At 37.2% G+C, this 19,937-nt stretch overlaps 1 protein-coding gene and 1 long non-coding RNA gene across 2 annotated transcripts in view; one reads left to right on the top strand and one right to left on the bottom strand.

Moving 5' to 3' along the window:
* Positions 1-6,093, top strand: part of LYSMD3 (LysM domain containing 3) — a 9,197-nt gene extending 3,104 nt beyond the window's left edge. Inside the window, exons 3-4 of the mRNA XM_031058941.1 lie at positions 4-85; positions 2,113-6,093. Coding sequence (XP_030914801.1) covers positions 4-85; positions 2,113-2,721 — 691 coding nt within the window. The 3' untranslated portion in view covers positions 2,722-6,093. The remainder of the gene's footprint in view (positions 1-3; positions 86-2,112) is intronic.
* A 3,184-nt stretch (positions 6,094-9,277) lies between these two features.
* LOC115948145 lies at positions 9,278-17,742 on the bottom strand. Its single transcript, XR_004081993.1, has 5 exons — positions 17,631-17,742; positions 13,628-13,633; positions 12,725-12,775; positions 11,863-11,971; positions 9,278-9,352 (listed from the first exon to the last, which is right to left on the bottom strand). It is a non-coding gene; the product is annotated as an uncharacterized LOC115948145 (long non-coding RNA).
* Positions 17,743-19,937: the final 2,195 nt, after the last annotated feature.

Here is a 19,937-nt window from a genome sequence, read left to right as displayed (position 1 = left end):
CAGGCTGGATGACATAGTCCTGCTGACGAAGGACATCCGGGAAGGGGACACGCTGAACGCGATCGCGCTGCAGTTCTGCTGCTCCGTAAGTGCCCGGGCGCGGGGCCCGCGAGGCCGATCCCAGGCCGGCTGCCCGCGGAGGCAGCGCGTAGCAAACACAGTGTGTCTCAGAAGTGGAAAATTACGTCAGGAGTGTTCGTGTTACAGCGCAGGTTTCCGGTTCCGTGGGCTTTTCCCCTTAAAATTAATAGAAGTATGGGAAACAAGTGCGTAGTTTTGGTTGTGACACTCTCAGAGTACACAAATGTTGCATTCAAAGCTGTTCTCCAGTCACAGGTCGGCACATCTAGTGCCATCCTCGCTGTTGGGCTGGGTGACAAAGGTGTTGGTGAACTATCTTAAGGGTTTGTGTGGAGCCCTAATTCCATCAAAGTAGGGGAAAAAGTCCTCCATATTTTTCTTTTGAATTACGCTAAATTGCTCTAGTATTTCGAGCATGAGCATGCTGTACTTTTGGGAACTTTCCACCCCTGTGCACCCTTCTTGTGCTCACTACTTCTAGCTCAGTTCTTACATTATTCTGGTAAATGTCCTGCCTACCCAGTAATTTTGGCTGCCAGTGCTATTAAGGCAATGGCATTGGTCTTGGTTGATGTTTCCAGTTTTAACAGGAAATCAGCTGTGTGTGTTCACACAGCTGTGTGTGATGATGCGACTGAGTGCTAAGTGCACAGGTGCCATGAGGTCAAGTTGAAAATCTGTATGTACAGAGTATGCTGTCATCTAATTCTTCAGGCAGAAACAGAATTGTGGCCCTCCTGTTGTGACTTGAGGTATTGAAGTCTTGACATAACTATTTCCTAATCATGGCAGACCGTAGCCTCCATAACCAAGTCTTGGCTTCAGAACCTACTGCAGTTGGGTATTTTGAGCAGCTTTATGAGGTCAGGCCTCACTAAGAAAGGAAGGACAACTAAAAAGTGTGCTCTTTCTTGCAAATTCAAGAGGATGTGAAGAGCAATCCTGGGACTTGAGGCAGAAAGTATAAGTTGCGTTGTGGTGGAATCATAAATTGCTGCATTTGGCAGTCTTTTATTCTTACCCAATTTATTGAACATCATACACTTAACAAATACACCGCCATAGTAGCTGAATGACTTCTACACATTGAAAAGGTTTGCGTGAACTTGGATACAGTGCATCTTGAAATGAGCGTAATTCCTGTGTGCTTTGCAGGTGTTGCAGAAAAGCACTGATTTGGGAAGTACTTCATTATGGTGACGTTTGTGGCTGTGCCTTCTACAGTGAGGGAATTACCATCTGAAAGTGAAGCCAGTGATTATCTCAGTGCACTTAAATCCCTGCAGAATGTTTCACATTAGACTTAAAATCTGAACTTACTGCAGGCAAAGTGAGATTAATTTTGAACAAGAATAGAAAAAGGGGAGAGCTGAGTTAAGTAAGGTAGATGACAGTAGTTTAAAAGTTATACTTGTTTTCTGCCTTCTAGCCCCCAGAAGCAGAAAAAAACCCACGCCCATGGCTAGATGAATTACAAACTCATACTTTGTAATAACTCCTAACTCATAAGTTTTTCACTGAATTAGAAGTTAACAGTAATTTACATAATTTGAAAACTTAAAGTGAGGTGAATTCTCATTAATTTCACAGAGATAGTTGCCAGCTGATAGCTGAGCATACATATAAGTTAATGTATCTATGTGAACTGATTTTCAGTCTTCTTATCTGAAGTGAGAGGGGTTTTGCATCATAATTAATTTCCTTTTTGCTGTAAAGTTGTTCAGATTTGATCTTTGGCCTCTTCTGACTTCATACTATATGAATGGGTATCAATTTTAAAAACCCACAAATTTAATGGTAATAAAAACCAAAGGCCTTGCCCTAGACTTCAGTTTAAAATCTGAACTTAATTTGAGCAAAATGATATTTTGAACAAGAATATGGAAAAGGAGAGCTGACTTGGGTAGGGCAAAAACAAAGGCCTTATCTTTGTTTCCTTACAAAAGACTTGTATTTCTTATCGGTGTAGTACTATTAGCAGAGTTTTGGTTCAATGGAATACAATGTTTTAGCTGTTGTTTTCATTTTTAGGTTGCAGATATCAAGAGAGTTAACAATCTTATCAACGATCAAGATTTTTTTGCCCTGAGGTCTATCAGAATTCCAGTGAAAAAGTTCAGTGTATTGACTGAAACTCATATATCTCCAAAAGGAAGACCAGCTCTTCGGCCTGCTCTGTGTTCCCCAGAAGTACAGGAAACATCTCTTTGTGATAAATTCTCTGCTAATGAGACTGCTGGCAACTTCTTAAAAGAAGTCGATCGAGATATAGAAGAAATAGTGAAGTGTAATGATACAAAGAGAGAGAATCTGAATGAAGTTGTTTCTGCTTTAGCAGCCCAACAGATCTGTTTTGAAACTGATGGTAAAACTAAAAAATGCAAGGATCCTTACTATGGAGCAGACTGGGGTATAGGATGGTGGACAGCAGTAGTGATTATGTTGATTATTGGCATAGTAACTCCAGTTTTTTATCTCCTGTATTATGAAGTTCTAGTGAAAGCAGATGTCAGTCACCATTTTCCAATGGAATCTTCCCATTTGTTTGTCACAGCAGTATCACATCAGAAAGAAACAGAAAATGGAATAAATCCAACAAATATTATGAAAGTTGATAATCAAGGAGACCTTCAGCATTAATAGTGGAAGACCCTAGGCAACTGTTGTTTGTAGATACATAACATAACCTTAGGTAAAGGGGAATCCACAGAATGCAAAATGCACTTGGAATGCAGAGAAGTGTACTGATGTGTGACTTGCCTTTATGGGCAGTGTTCCACTACAAGGATATTTCTGGGGATCACATAATCTCTGAATATGCCTGAGATAGGCAATTTACAAGACTGGGGTGTATATTAAGGTATGAAGTCATCTCTGAAGCTTTGCACTTTTTTCTATTCTGATAGGCATGTTTCTTAATTAATGATGAGGTGAAAAAATATAGTTCAAACTAATACACAAGGAGTCTGTGTTTTACAGCCCAGAAGTGGGCATATGGGGATAGCTAACTTTTAAACATCTGAAAGGATTTACAGAATTCATAGTACACTTGACATTTTAATATCAGGTTTACAGTTCTAAGTTAAAGTGGTGTTCTCATAATTTAATCTTTCTTATAGAGTAAGATTTCTTTTAAAACGGAGTCATTCCATAATTAATAGCCAGCATGAAGTTCTTTTTTACAGAGGCAGTAGCCAACACTTAAACTGGAATCTTGAAATCTTGTGCCTATAGTCAACCCATTCTTTAGTACTTTTCAGTATAGGCACTAGGGTAATTTGTTTTCTCTGTGATTCTGTGCCTCAACACAGTCCACTTAGGAGTCCTCTTGAAACTTTACATTCTTCCTTGGTATCCTCCTGAAAACTGACTGGACTGCATTCTCATCTGGTCACCTGTGTGTAGAATGAAAGAAGTGCTGAAATGTGGCACATTGCTGTAACTGCCCCAGTAGTCCTTATTTTCTGCTAATAGATTTATCTTTTTCCCCTTCCAGTTTATCTCAGTTCACGACCAACTGATTCTTCAGATAGCAGTCATGTGGGTACTGAGCATGCTAATACTGGTCTTGTGCCCATGAACCTCAAGCTCTTAACATTTTCCTGAAATGTCCTAGAAGACTTCAAATTATATTTAATGCCTGCTAGCAAATTTGAGCAGAATAGACAACTTGTACTACAGACTTGTACTTTACATCTTACTGTATTTATTAACCAATCCCCTCATAAATGTTTCTCTTGGAGTTTCATGATCAGCCTTGGTTTTTCTCCTCTTTTTCTTCCCCATCTAAAAATGCTTCAAGATAAAAAACAAACAAAACCCCATAAGAACATAAATAAAGCCCCACACCTCTGGACTGTTCATACAGAAAGGAGGTACTTGTGTACTCAAAATACTTTTAAATAGAAACTGAGATGGTGCCTATAATTATTTTGGTTATATTTGCCTTGTGGAGTAAGAATTCCATTGTCCTTTTCAAAACAGTATTTATTACCAAAACCCAGGATAACAAACTTGATTAGGACTTAAAAAGAGAGAAGTGGAAAAACAGACAGCATCCTTTAAACTACTATTGTAATTTTTTCAATGAGTGTCTTAACTAAGTATATGCAGTACAAAAAGGTAAAGTGAATGTGTTCTATTGAGGTACTCCAGAATGCTTTGTGAGATTCTGAGAGTGAAGACTTGGGCCTCATTTATTCTTGCAGCACCTGTTTCCCCAAGAAGTGGAGCAAAGAGTCTTCACTGACATGCCAAGTGTATGAACAAGATTTGCCTATATACAAGATTTGTATTATATTGAAACTGAGGCCAGCCAAAGCTTGAAGGAGGATGGTGTAAAGTTAAGTGCCTGAACTATGTTACTGTTGAGCCTTTTGATTAAACGGGCATCTGTGGAGATAGTGAGCCTGCTCATAGTCTCCACACTAGAAAAGGGATTACAAACAGCATGAACTTGATGGTCTGCATAACACTTGTTTTCAAAGATCCTTTCAAATAGTAGTTATTTTCTTTAAGAGAATATGCCAGTAAGACAAACATAAACACTGAGGTAGCAGTTTTATATGAAAAAATGCTTCACAAAATAATTTATGGTGGCTAAAGCGATACAGGTCTCATGGTTAAAACTTTAAAAGGTGACTCACTCAGACAAGAAAGCTTTGGCACATAAAATCAAATGTTTTCTATATAGGATGAAATTTGGTATATAATGCATAATTTTTTTGCTGCATAATTTTATTGTTTTGCTTCTTCTCCCATCCTGTTGCTGAAACTCACCAGTTCTAATACTTTATCCTTCCATTTCTTATGGATTCATCAAAGAACATTAAATTAGCTATTGTGATGATGCAGCATAAGCCTAATATATAGCACATACCTGGACTGATGGTTTCTAAATTGCTGTTGGTACAGAAATGAATTTAACTGTCGTTGTGGTTTGACTAGGTCAGGAAGGTCTCTGACCTGTTGATGTATGATGCAGAGGTCTGTGGTGGTACAGCTAAAGAGTCCTCTAGTGTGTCCCAGACTTTGGGCTTTTACAGTGTCAAAGACCTGTGCCTTACTGGCACTGAGTTAAGGGTGATGTGCCTTCATTTACCTTAAAATAAGCAGTCTTCAGAAAAACACAAAGGAATAGCTATTTTATGTGACCATATTCCATACCAGGAGCCTGGTATGTTTTTACATATATATTGTGTAACATATTTCATACAGTACATTTTTAATTAGAGTTAACTTTATCAGAAGATACAGTAGAACTCTTTTCAAGACTGTAGGACTCCTGATCCTGGTAATCTACAACCATCAGCTGGCTTGCCTTGCTGCAGAATGTGGGGATCTTTACAGCTTTTTTCCAAAGTACAACATAGCCAGTAATTCATCATCACAGTCTGGAATAAACTGGATAACTGCTCTGTGAGGAACTTAAATCTTATCCAAGATAAAATCTGTGAAGGTAGTCTTCTAGAAACTGACTTCTTAAACAAACAAAACCAAAGACAAATAAAAAAAGAACCCCAAAAGCAAACAAAAAAGAGCCAAAACGCCCACAAACATGGAATAATTGAGTTGTAAATGACCTTTTGGAATAATTGCAACACATTCTGTTTTAAACTTAAGTGCATATTGCACTGCTGGATCATATAAAATCTAAATATTTTAAGTCTGGTATACTTCGGAATAAGTTCTCACAAATAGTCTTTGTAACTTGTATAAGGGCTGAACATTCAACTTTGTGAAATACTTCTGAGTGAGGATGCAAGTCTTATTTTAAATACTTCTGCTCCTCTGCTTTTAGAAAAATGTAAGTAATATATGTAAAATAAAGATTTTATTTTAGACTGCAGTGAAAATGGTGCATCTAATATATTTTTAATTCTAAGTATTTTGCATGTTTTATTACAGCAGGCTACTACTTGTTTTTGTTTAGGCCAATTTTTGTGTATAATCCACAATAAAAATCCTTAGCCAGCAAGTACTTTGTTGGCAGCATTCATATCTAGCATACTATAATTGCAGCCTTTATGGTTTATTCTGTTCATGCCTTGTAAACTTTGAACTCCTCTGCATAAATTTTGGAGAACATTTTAGTTCTTAGGAATAGGTATGAACAAGTAAGGGAGGAATCAGTGAAGTTCTTCGACGGTGAGATGACACTGAAAGCAGTATTCTTCTGTGGTATAAATTAGGGTTTGAATATATGCATGTCCAAATTTGAAGTTTGCTGCAGACTAAAGAACAGTCATAAGTTTTATTGGCATTATGGTCTTGCAATAAATTCTAAGCAATCAGAAAATCAGCTTCTAAGCAGAGGTGCGAGTATTACACCTCTGGAAGAGCACAATCTGACTGCTTTTCAGAAGTGCCCTGGCACTGATCTGTGTCCTTGCAGAACTTGTTCCTAACTGATGGCCTTATTTACCATAGCTAAACTAATCCTGGAGGGTCCAGCCTAAGACTTTGCAATTCCCTCTGGATGACAGAGGTGACTACAGTTTACCTCTTAAAGGACTCAAAAAGACCTGATTTTTACCAGAGTAATATTTCTCAACAGTGCAGTAGGAAGGCAGTTGCCCATTAGAAGAAAGATGAATGGAGAAAGTAATCGGTCCTCAAGAATTGCTGTCTGCTACAGAACAAGATACTGTACTTGTTCAGGCAAGCCACAACTTGTCAACAAATTGTTACTCGTGCAGTAACTTTTCTAGCATCAATTTTATGGTTCCATCTATTTGCATTTCTTTTGTAGGGAGTAAGGAGTCTCACCATTCACCTTGCACAGGGAGAACAGCTAGCAGAAGCAGTTACAGTCACGGCAAGCAAATTTAATTTTCAGCATCCTTGCCTCATTCACATCTTCTGTGTTGTGTATATCAGAAGTTCACAGAATAATGCAGAATTGTTTCCCAGTCATCAGTAATGTGAAACACTTCTTTAAAAGAAAATAACACTTCAAAACCAAGCAACATAAAAAGCCCAAAACCCCTGATCAACACTAATGTAGTAACAATAAAAAATAGTATTTTTTACTATCAAAAGACAGTAAGATATAGAGAATGTGCTGTCACAACATTCTTCAAGCATCTAATCTCAGTAATAAGTTTTCAACACAACAGCTGTTTGTTTTCAAATAAAAAGGATGCTTCCAAACATTAAGCTTTGGCTTTTTCTTGGCATTCTCTTATTTTTCTAATTAAGACATCATGCATTGGTCCTTCTAAGTCAGTTTATGTTGAAATGCATAGTTGTCAGTTATTTTCAGTTACTTGAACTCAGAAGTTACTTAAAGTTCTTCAAAGGAGTCAGCTACCAACACGCAGCTTATGTCCATAAAGGCTCTGTGTCTTTTTTTTACAGTGATCATCAAGAATTTCATTATTTGTTTTAACATTTTACTGTTGAGGCATAGAACTGACTAGTGCAAATGCTTAGGCACAACTTCAAGTAAAATGCATACTTTTTTTTTCTGTGCAGAGGAAACACAATGGCATACAGCCTACTCTATCCATAGGCGTTCCAGAGGACCTTAAAAAGGCATGTCTGCAAAGCACTTAGCAAAAGAACAAAACAAATTGTTCCCTAGCCTCTTTTACAGAATAGTACAATTAAACTCCAGTGTGTTTTTGGAGAGTCTGCTTAAAACCAACAGAGCTAAAGCATTAAGTCTATTTATACTCAGCCTATCTCCGTAATTCTGCTTCATGTAGTGTAAGGCTTGAGCAGTTTAACACTTAGAAACAACAGCTACTATGTTGCTTCAACCATATTGTCATCACTGACAACACCAAAGCCATCCCCATCTTCAAAATGGGAAGAAACATAGTCATTTTCCTAAACCAACGGGGAAAAAATCACTATATGTGTAGAGAAGACAATTTATAGAAGAAAAATTATTTAAACTGCACTTGAGCACCCACACTTTAAAACAGTAATAGATTATTGGGAAAGAAAAACGAAAATACTGTAATGAAGTCCTGTTATATATGAAACAACAGGCATCACTGTTTTCGTGATAAAAAGGAGTAATTGTGTGTACTGATTGTGTCAACACATTCTTATGTACAAGATCTTTTTATCAGAGCTCTTTGTGAGTAATAAGTCTAGAACAGTCGCTTAAATTTATAATACAATGTGGTGCAACAAAGATAATGAATGTAATAATTTCTCCCAAAACAACTCTACCTTATTGGGAGCTTGGGACGATCTGACTCTGTATAAATAGGAAAACTAACATTATACCTCTTCATGCTCTTCTTCATCATATTCCTCTGTTTCTTCTGCTTCTTCATCATCTTCACCTTCTTTGTCTTTTGTCTTTCTCATCTTCAGGTTTTTCTTTTTCTTCATCCTTCTTTTCTAGCGCCTGTCACAAGGCAATCTTAACAAGGTAATCCCATGTTACAGCAACAGCATATCCTCCACACTACCAGAGTTGAGATGTACTTAACAGCAAGACAGGTAGTGTAACAATGCTGTGCAAATGTTGTGTGTCAACATTTAAAACAATATGATGTGAAGCACAAGAACTTAATAAGGATTTACTTGGTCAAGAATCAGCCATAAAAAACCATGTCCTGTGTAATAAACTGAGATGACAATTCCCCTATATCATCCACTGTTAGAACAGTTGACAGAAGACCATGTCATACTTGATAAAGCAATACCACATACTGTATGTAATAATATAACTACTTTAAACAACTGGTGGATCACCAGGAGAAAAAATATGAAGCTGTTTCACCTTAAAGGTTCCCACTGACACATGGAAAGTAACTGCCAACAAAACAGAGGTCATGTCCTAAGTTTCTGTATGTTTCTTCTCAACTTAGTAAATTGTTTTATGTTCCAACATCAATAGATGGGTGAAACAGCAACAGATTTAAAAACACTGGCACTAGTTCCTCCTTCTGTAAGCTCCAATAGCAGCTCTACTATTTACATTAGACTATGTTGCTACCCAGTGAAGAGCAGTTGGTTGTTGTGTTCAGGTACAAAAAAAACCAAAGAAAGTAGTTTTTCCACAGCCAGACTCGTACCCAAACCCTTGTGCCACAATGCTGCAGAACAGTTCTCTGTCAGAGTAGCAAGACAAGACCAGAAAAAGTCTGTGCATGTTATTCCATTTGTACTAATAAACATATTAGGTTTCATTTTCCTTCAATGTCTATTGGAAAATTTAGAAAAAGTATGCATACCTTACTTCAATTTTTTTAAATGACATCCAGATTACTTTTAGGCTCAGAGTTTTTTGCCTTTTTTGTTTTTGCACCTGGTGAAACAAAATACATCACTGTTATTTTTTTTGTTAATGTGAAAAAGACAAATTCTTTGTTTTACTTGTTCTTAAGAGTAAATACATCCTGAGTATGCCACGGAAATCCCATTCTGTCTGTATGAAAATTACCTGAAACTTTGAGCTACATCATTCACAGAGATGCAAATGCCTGATTTACCTAAGAGATGCCTAGAAGGCTAGGCTGAAATTCAGTTTAAACAAGTAGTTGACTAAAGGCTGGGCTAAAATACAACATTCAGCTTCACAAAATTTTAGTCATCTATATACGTAAAAAATGCTAAGAAACTAGAACAGAATCTCACTTGTTATGTTTAATCATCTTGAAAAAATAAAAACTCATTTTTACTAATTTATACAAAACAATAATGATGGATACTTCAGACAAGTAGGTGTTAAAAAAAGGCAGAAGTTCATTAGCTCTAACACAAGGCATGATTATTACAGCTACATGGCTTTTGGACTACAGTCGGCTCTCATCTAATGAATCTATGTTGTGTATTTCTGCATAGTCCCCTGATTCATGAGTATAATCTTTATCAAGTTACTCCCTGATTAACTGTATGGTGGAGCAAAGATCAAAAATAGCAAACTGTATACTCAGGTAAGAGTTACTTGAATGGCAGCACCCTAAACCAAAGTTCCCCAAATGCTCAAGGACAGAGAACACTGGGAACTGCTGAGAAAACACTTTTATTTTATCAAAAACATTTGTCATAAATAACATAAGAGTTTATTCCAGTGTTTTGCCTAGGAAAGGATGATATGACTAAAGCACTGCACAGAGCTCAGGAGAGTCAAGCTGCTCTGCAAAAACATGAACAGCATCAAAGCGAACACATCCAGAATGAAGTAGGATTTTTAGGAAAACAAGCAGAAAGTGCAATTTAGAATTATCATCCCTGCACAACCTCCTGCAGGCTTTTACAGATAACACATATGGAACAAACGGACATGAGATTTGTCTCTAGGAGTTGGGCATCTTTGGCCCTTATAAATTAGAAACACGGTGTGTAATTTGCAGGCAACCCCACGGAAGAGATGAGAATCTTGACTCCATGTTTCAGAAGGCTGATTTATTATTTTATGGTATATATTGTATTAAAAGAAAATGATAAATTAAAACTATACTAAAGAAAAAGAGAGAAGACATCAGATGGCTAGCAAAGAAGGGAATGAATAATAAAATCTTATGACTGCTCACAGCCTCGACACAGCTGGCTGTCATTGGTCATCAAGTAAAAACAACCACATGAGACCAATCAAAGATGCACCTGTTGGTAAACCATCTCCAGATCACATTCCACAGCCATCAGATAGTTATTGTTTACATTTTGTTTCTGAGGCATCTAAGCTTCTCAGGAAAAAATCCTAGTGAAAAGATTTTCATAAAATATGTCAGTGACAACACTGACCCACTGTTAGAACTATGGAAGCAAAATAGCTCCCTATGTTATATACCTTAGAAATGCAATGGAATACAGTCTAATACCTGGTCTTCCAGTACTTGGGCTAAAATGCATACAATTTGAGTGCTATATACCTATGCATATGGCTGGCCTACAATGTCAACTGAACCCAGATGACATTTTTATTTATCTTATTTATGTATTTTTTCTTTTCAGCAGGCACTGCTGGTATGTAGGATTTTGCATTTCACAGCCCAGGGTCAGTGTGGAATTCTACCCAAAGTTTTGTCACTGAGAAGGCAGGTGGCAAGGTCTTCAGTTAAAACATTCAGGGAAACCAGAAAGAGGGAGGGGAGGTGTGTAAAAGTAAAGCTGCTTCTGTGCATGGAACTGTATTGATCCCAAAACCACTCCTGCAAGCTAAAAAGGGAGAATGGTAGGAACCTGGTTTGAATTTCTGTACAAATTCTGTTGATTTGTTCACCTTTGTTCCACCATGGTTAAAGTGTCACCTAAGCTATGTGTCAACAAAGACAAGTACCAGGAGCTCTAAAGGGTCACTGATCAGCTATGTACAAACTTCCTGACTAATATATAACTCTGTATCATCAGGATTCCACCAAAAAAACAAACAAACAACCAAACAAAAACAAAACAAACAAACACGCAAAAAACCAAACCAAACCAAAACAAAAACCAAAAAAACCCAAAACCAATAAACCAACTAAATGTATCATCAGGAGTCCACAAAAAAGCCCTTAGCCCCACATTGTTTTTGCTTTTAGGGGAACCTGGTTTTTAATCCAATCAAATTCTGATGGTCAGCTGATCTTTGCCATTATAACATGTAGAGGAGTGTACTTTTAAGAGCCAGTAGAGAAACTGGAACTAAAGAAAGAAAAATTCCCCCATTGAGCAGTCATTCTCTTTTTATGATCTCGGGGCAAAAACTATTGTGCATAGGCTTATAAAAGCCCATAGTTTCTTCTTTTGGAATAAAACCCAGGTATATTCTGGTCCCACCTATGGAGATTTTGCAAATAAATATTTCATTTTCAGTTGAATCTTACAGTCTACCTTCTGTATTATGCTTCTCAATGATGCTCTAAAAAGGAACAAAGATTCCAGCTGAGCCAGTCTCTGTGACTATGCACATTCCCATTCCTTTTTCTGTTCTATCTGTGAACTGAAAAATGACACATGAAAGACTTGGAAGAAAGCAAACAATTATATATAAACAGACAACTAAACACAAGAGGCCAAGAGTTTCTTCTCATAGGAGGCCACAAATTTCTACATAGAACTTAAAGTGAAAACACTTCGAAAAACACTTTGAAAAACAAATTATGCTGTGTAATAAAAATCTGTTTTTTTGTAAGTACTACCACTACCAGTTCCAACTGCTTTTCAAGGATCTGATTCATGATTCTGCAGACAAAAGCTGAAAATAAAGTAAAATCAGGAAAAATAGAAAATAACCCACATTAAGTTACATACAAAAGGCCTAAAAATTCAAAAATCAACCAAATCATTAACAAGATAATTGAGAAACCAAAATATAAAGGAAACCTGAACAGCCAGTTACTACTGAATAGAAGGATGAGTGCTGACTAAAGATACAAGTTTTCAAAACAAAAAAGATTTGTGGATTTTTTTAAAATTTTTCACTGTTACATATCTTGTATGTTAATATGGTGCATGAAGACATAAGGCAGAAAAAAGGAAGGTAAGTCTGTTCCAGTAAGTTAAAATATCCTACAGAAGCAAAGCAAAAATCACAAAAGGCAGACTAATAAAATATTTATGGAAAAAATCTGCCAAAAGCCTTAATGATTTAGACTAATTCACATTTCTAGCATTTTTTCCTCTAAGTATCTTCGTTACAGCTTCTGTCTCTCAACTATTATGTAATATCTGTTTCTTAAAATATATAACATACCTTTTTTGTTTACCTTCTTTGGTTTCATCTCTCCTGGGAGTCTTCTCCTATCTGTACAGAAAATAGCTTTAATAGAAAAATTATGATTTACAGCAGTAATCCTTCCCCTGCCACCAGGGAAAGGAAGGGTGCTTGATCCTATTTACATACATGCCAAAATATTTTAGCACAACAGTTTCAGGAAATTCTAGCTGTAATTTAAATTGAGCAACGGGAGTCAGGATTGCCATTTTACCCACATAATGACAACTGGCTTTTATCCCAAGGAGACAAAGTTCAGCCATTCCAGTGGCCCACAGGCTCTTCAACTTACTTATTATGTAATTAACTTTGCAGTAATCCCAGTAGTGAGCTATAAAGATATGGTTTGGGAAGGCTAATATTATAAAACATAGCTTCCCATGACAGACATAAGGCTGGGGTATTTTTAGTAACATCAGTGTTTGCTCCTAGTTCAAAACAGTTATGAAGTGAGTAAGGAAAAAGGAGAGCAAGAGTGAGAGCTAAAGTTTGCATTTGTGCTGCCAATCAGTTGTTACAACAGGGTAAATAAATAAAAGCAGATTATTTCTTTTTTTTTTTGACAAAACAATACTCACCTTGATCTGAAATCATGCCAAGTACAATAACTCTCAAAATACAGGACTGGAAGGAATATATGACTTGGTAATCATTTCTTACCTTTTTTATTGAATGAAAAATAGTGAATCAAATACTTAAAAGATCAGAAGATTTCACAGGCTCAAAGAAAATTCGCCTTTGATAACCTCAGCTATTTCTGAGTGTCCACGTTTCTTGCTCCTTTGCATTGTCCTGGTACTCCTGACTATCTCTCAAGTGCTATGGAGAAACTGCTACTCAGTTCACAGTCAAGGCAATCCAGACACAGTCCTTGATATTTACCTGTAACTGAACATAGAGTATATTTTTCTAATCCCATGTTGAACAGTTTCTTGTTGTCACACAGTAAAAAAACTGAACAAAAACCCCACTCCAAAACAAAAAACACCCAATTCTCCAAAAATACTATCATTTATTCTTTTATCCTTGAAAAGCATGGAATTGTTAAATGCAGATTTATTCAGAGACTAAATTGAAACATCAAATATAACAGTAACTCTCTAGTCTTCAAGAGTTTCACAATCAAACATTTAACATCACTGTGTTATTCATAAATAGTATCCAGTATTCCCAAGTCTCAAAAGGTTGTGTCTGGTCACCAGCGTCCAAGACTTCCAGTACTTCTGCAATGGAAGAGCTTTGCATCCTATCCAAAACAGCAGCTAAACACTTTAATCCATTTAACCTTCTTCCAGGCACAAGAAGTAAATTGAGAAATTCATTGTAAATAATACAGTAGTCATACAGTGCAAGTACATCCATTAATTCATGGATAATAATGTTTTACATACAATCTCTAATGCTGAAAGCAATACCAAAACTTTAGTATTTTTAAATCAGTCACATTTTCTCTTGACAAATTACCACATGCAAAATCCACTTAGTGCAAAATTACTGAATCTGATTGCACTGTTAACCCAATCAGGGATAATTGCAGATATTTTACAAAAAATAGTAACAAAGATAGCCTTTGACCTTTAGCGTCAAAGACTTCTAGCACATAATCACAGACTCATAGAATCACAGAAGAGTTTGAGTTGGATGGGACCTTAAACATCACCTTGTTCTAACCCCACTGCCATGGGCAGGGACACCTTCCACTAAATCAGGTTACTCAAAGCCCCATCCAGCCTGGCATTGTACACCTCCAGAAACGGGGCATCCAAAATTTCCCTGAGCAACCTATGTGCCTCATTACCCTCACAGTGAATAATTTTCCCCCTAATATCTAATCTAAACCTACTCTCTTTCAATTTGAACCCATTCCCCCTTGTCCTATCACTACATGCTATTGCCCCATCTTTTCTGTAAATTCCCTTCAGATACTGAAAGGCTGCAATTAGGTCAGCCTGAAGCCTTCTCTTTTACAAGCTGAATAATCTAAATTCTCTCAGCCTCTCCTCATAGGAGAAGTTCTCCTTCCCTCTGATCAACTGAGTGGCCTTTTCTGGACTTGTTCCAACAGGTCCATGTCCTTCCTGTTCTGGGACCCCAGAGCTCATGCAGAACCCCCAAAGCTCATGCATGGGATCCCACCAAAACAGGGAAGAGGGGAACAATCCCTCCCTCAAGGTGCTGGCAATGGCCCAACCCAGGTGCAGCACTTGCACTCACTCTATTAAACTACATGAGATTCCCATGCACCCACTCCTCCAGTCTGTCAAGATCTCTCTACATGGCATTCCATCCTTCAGATACGTACTCACCAAGGAAAAAGAAGACATCATAGATGAAGCTAAATCTTACACTTAGTTATGAAAGCAAACAGAAAACCTTCTCAAAATTGTGCATGAAAGAGTCTACAATTAAAATAACAGTGTCTCAAGGGGCATTCATAGATATAGGAAACTATCAGCAAAGAGAAGAAAAGTAACAAGTAGTTTTGATTTCAGATCAAGGCTCTTTAGTGAAGAAAAAATTGCTGATGCCATCAATAAAGAAATACATTGACTGACTCTTGCCACTCACAACCAAGGAACTAATTCCAAACCACTGCCAAGGTGGCAGTCACCCAGTCTTCGCAGATACACCTACAGGAAAATAAGAGTGATTCATAACTTACATAGTGGGGTAAATAAAGAAATTTCTATAGAATATGCCTGCTATTCTCTCAAAATGAGTGTTGAACGATGGAAATCTATGTTATATGGCACATTTCACATCAAAATTTCCAGGTAGAAGGAGACAGGGCTTTCATTTGCTACCTGAATAATGAAAGATGGACAGATACATCCTAACTAATTAAAATGTTTCCCTTCTCACACTTCAAAGGACCACTTGGCTCACAGATACTGCTCTGAGGTTTTATAACAATCCATTCACTCTTGTAGCAAAGACAATTTATGAAGTTCCTGCTTACAGCCTGCTCTGTAACACCCTCTTAGTTTTACAAGATGTTTTGTCAACCAGGTAACACAAAATATCAGTTAAAAATAATCTACTCCACAGTTTTCTTAAAGCTAGACCACTTTTGCCACAGAATGCAGTCCCAGAGACAACTGCACATTGCAACTGAGATAAAAACAAGCTTTTTAAATTGAAGACCATCACTGATGTAATTATAACCCACCCCTAAGATGTGGCATTTTGTACAAAATCAAGGAAAAAAAATTATTAAAATTGTTACACAGTCATTCATAGTAATCCTAAACTCTTAATTGCCAAAAACAATTAATTCTCACCAACTGAACTTTCTCAGAAACCATTCCTTCTCTCTTCAGTCAGAGTAGTGTTGTTCTTAACCACTTCTATGACAGTGTTACAGCTACATTAAGTATGCTATCTGAATAACATGGACACTCTTCTCATTACCATTATTGTGAGGTTGTGTTGTCTAAAACCAGGCCCTCACACAATTCAGTTTCTAGCAGCTGAATTTAAATGAAATGTTAAGGATTGGATTTTTGGGCTTTGAGGGAGGTTTTTTGTGGGCGTTTTTTTTGGGGGTGTTTTGTTTTTGTTTAACTTGAATCTTGAAAGTGAGAAAGATAAATATGCAAAACAGTTTAAAGATATCCTGAATACTACAGGCAAAATTAGACTGGATGTTGTTTCTCTCATGTGATAAATGGTGCTAAATCAATAACTGACTGGTAGGTTGCAAAGCATGAAGTGTATCACAAGTCCCAGATCTGGACCATGAAAGGAGCTTACTCCTTCCATCTATATTTGCTAGTTGACCAACACTTTAAATCACTTAATGTTGCTGATGTTCCTTAACCGAGTTTCTAATTGCATTTACAGAAACTTTGTGTGAACTCAGAAAGTGTCTAATAGGAATATGCAACAGCAATAATTCACTGCTTCAAATAATTTCACTGTAAGTTAGTCAAAGCTGTAACATACTTTTGGTCATTATCCAGTCATTAAATCAACACTTGAATTTTTTATTGATTCTACGTATACAGGTAGATTAACTCTGATTTTCCTGAATGGCACCAGATTTGCCCTGAGAAGTTTAACTTGGTTCTGAAATTTTGTTCACAGAAGGAAGAAAGCCTTTTACCTTCTCCAGGGTATACATTAAATATACTGGGGCTAGTAATTGTCCTGTAAGGCTGACTGTACCTCAAAAGATGAAGTGTATACAGAATTCAGATGGCACAGAAGTGTGCTACCAAGCAGACTGCAACATTCACATGAAAAGCAGTTACAGATGACTTAGTAATATGAAATCACACATCTTAATTGTGATGCTGGATTAAGAGGATGAATAATATATGGTTCAGTAAGTCAAAAGCTTCCCTGCACATCAAAACGCAGTCAGAAAATGGTCTTTATTGCCATTGGATTTTCAAATACGTCCTAAATGCCAAGTCTCAATTATGCTCCCTTAATTACACGAAGTATCTTTCAGTCATTTTCAAATGCTGGCTTCTGCAGTACAGGACAATCATACACAATCTTTCACGTTTGCATAAATAGTAATTTTCTAAAAGCAGCAAGGCTATTTATAACTTCAAAGATTAATGTAAACTCATTTCAGACAAATTCAAGTATCCAGTGTTTCTGTTCTTGTAATGTCCAGAAAACCAAATCATGATGAGGACTTCAATGCACTAACTCCTTGAAAGTAATCCAGTTAAATATGTGATACAAGTTAGCAAAGGGGCAGGAAAGCCCCTTTGATGATAATTTAAGAAAAATGATGATTTACATTATTATAAAATCCAAAATTCTTAGGGGTGTTCATATATTTCATTAAGTTCTCTATGTTCGCTAAACATGAGCGTGAACACAGTTTACCTGAACACAGACTATGCTCCAAGATACTGGCTGTACTTACTGGAAATGGTGGTGAGGCTTACAGATGACATCAGGTAGAGCTGCACCTTTACCAAAGCCAATAGCCTCCATGTTGAAGGCAGATGAAGCATGTCCTCTTCCTCTACCTGACCCAGCCATTTGGATGTACTGAAAATATTAGAGATTTTTAAAGATATATTTTCCTTACATGTTTCAAATTGATGTACATATTACCAAGAAAGTTAGTATCTAACAAAGATTACAATCATTTTAAAACCAGAAATAATTTTTAAATAGCAAGCCATTTTCAATGCCCATCTTAGATTTTCCACAGACTGTAAATTTGATACAAGCATAAAGTCAACTTCATTCACTTATTTCTGCTAGCCACCTCTGCATGCCTGAAATTGCCTCCTAACCTAGGAATTTTAAGCCATCTTCTTCAAAACCTTAGATGCACTGTATTGAGTTCAACCAGAAGAACCAGAAACAGGCAAAAAAAAGTTCTAGAACCCTGAACTTTCTGTGACTACACTCTAGTGTTTTTTGAACTTTTCTCCAAGGCAGTTTGTGTTTGTCATTCATGACTTCTTCATCCTGACTATTTTTAGTCCTTTATCTTCATAACTATTTTTGGATCTTGAAAAAGTGACACAGGCAAAGAGGTAATTAAGATAATCAAAAGTCATGAAAAACTCCAGCAGGACTGCAAGCTACCTGCTGAAAAAAAAGGATGTTGTTTCTAACTGAAATATTTTAAAAGGTCATAAAAGAAGAAGAGCCTCCAAAACATTTACAGACACTTCTCTCCACTTTCATGTTATACCAAGCCTCATCTCATTAATTGCACGACCCATGCAATGATAAATAAATCAAAATGTGAGAATGGGAGAAGATGTCAATAAATGGGATCCAAGAGAAGCTGAAGCACTGTGATACTGCTCACTCCCACAGACCACTCAGATTGGTGCAAGGTCTGAGCCCAGAAATCCCGTGAGCTGTTCACTAGTAACTGCAAGGTCACTGTACTTGCTCGGTACAACCAGGTTGTTCCAGACTTACTGCTGTACCTGTAGGAGTGCACCTGGTTCCCTCCAGACAGAAGCAAAGGCCTTTTTATTAAGGCCAGAGAAAACATGTTGATGCGAGGTTTTTTTCCTACTTGTTGCTTTCAATAGAGATAAGCTCTATGTGGATAAAACAAAATCATATTCTATATTTCCATGCCACTCTGCAGCACAGAATAAATAAGCAGAGAGACCTAAATAAATATTTTTTAAGAAAAAAAAAAGGAAGGGAAGGGAAGGGAAGGGAAGGGAAGGGAAGGGAAGGGAAGGGAAGGGAAGGGAAGGGAAGGGAAGGTCCTCTGAAAATAGGATGAAAAGCAAGATGTGAGCCTTGCAGAATAGAGAAGATAAAAGACACTGTAAAGCCCCAAACATGAGCAATTATCTAGATGCAAAAAAAAAAAAAGTAAACAGCAGAACAACGCAACACAACACAAGTTAAACGAGATGCTAAGCTAACAAGGAAAGGCATTAATTGTAGTGAATATGAAGGTCCGTTTTTTAAAAGCTGCTTTAAAGTTAATTCTTAGTAAATTCGTTTAAAATGGCATTGCATTAGTCTGATGAGAATAAGCTTTAAAACTAGCAGCATTTCAACTTCACATTTTTACCCAAACTTACGATTTTTTCAAAACCTCAAAAGGTTTATGTTTACTGACAGCACAAAGTGACAGTGACAAATGGAAAAATCCTGAAGAGTTGGACAACTAAGCCACTAAGGATGACAAAGTTACCCCAACTAATGTTCTGTTTGCCTTGGGGGATGTCTAAAGGAACAACTGGGTGTATTTTCTTGTTTATGGGTAGTTTGTGTGTCATCTACAAAAGAGAAGATTTTCAGATTTAGGCTTTTCAAATTTCTCCAAACCTATGCATGCAGTTTCTCGGGCAGTTACTCAGGGGAAGGCAGCTGATGTTTCAGGAGGGAAAGGCCCGTGGAATCCGGATCCCCGACAGCTGCCGGGCGGTTGGTACAACAACAGCAGACCTAAGTAGACTGAGTGCTCAGACGAGCGATCGGTATCCCACGCTTTCCTCACAACAAAATTCCTGATCGTGTTCTGGTGGTTGTGTTCTTTGATTTTGAGAGGCAGGTGCCATCAGTTAAAGGGAAGAACATATACAAAAGAAAGTACTGAACATTAAATACTACGGTTTTGTGGGTGTCTTTTTAAACTAACGCCCGTGAAGGTAAGCGGGAGAAGATATTTGTCCGGAGAGTCACTAACCTCTGCCGTGTGAGAACAGCCCCCTCAGCTGCTTTCCGCTCCTTTCCCGCT

Source organism: Geospiza fortis, unplaced genomic scaffold (assembly GCF_000277835.1).
Source record: "Geospiza fortis unplaced genomic scaffold, GeoFor_1.0 scaffold279, whole genome shotgun sequence".
NCBI lineage: Eukaryota > Metazoa > Chordata > Aves > Passeriformes > Thraupidae > Geospiza > Geospiza fortis.
The sequence above is the reverse complement of the archived record's forward strand: the minus strand, read 5'-3'. Positions and strand labels throughout refer to the sequence as shown.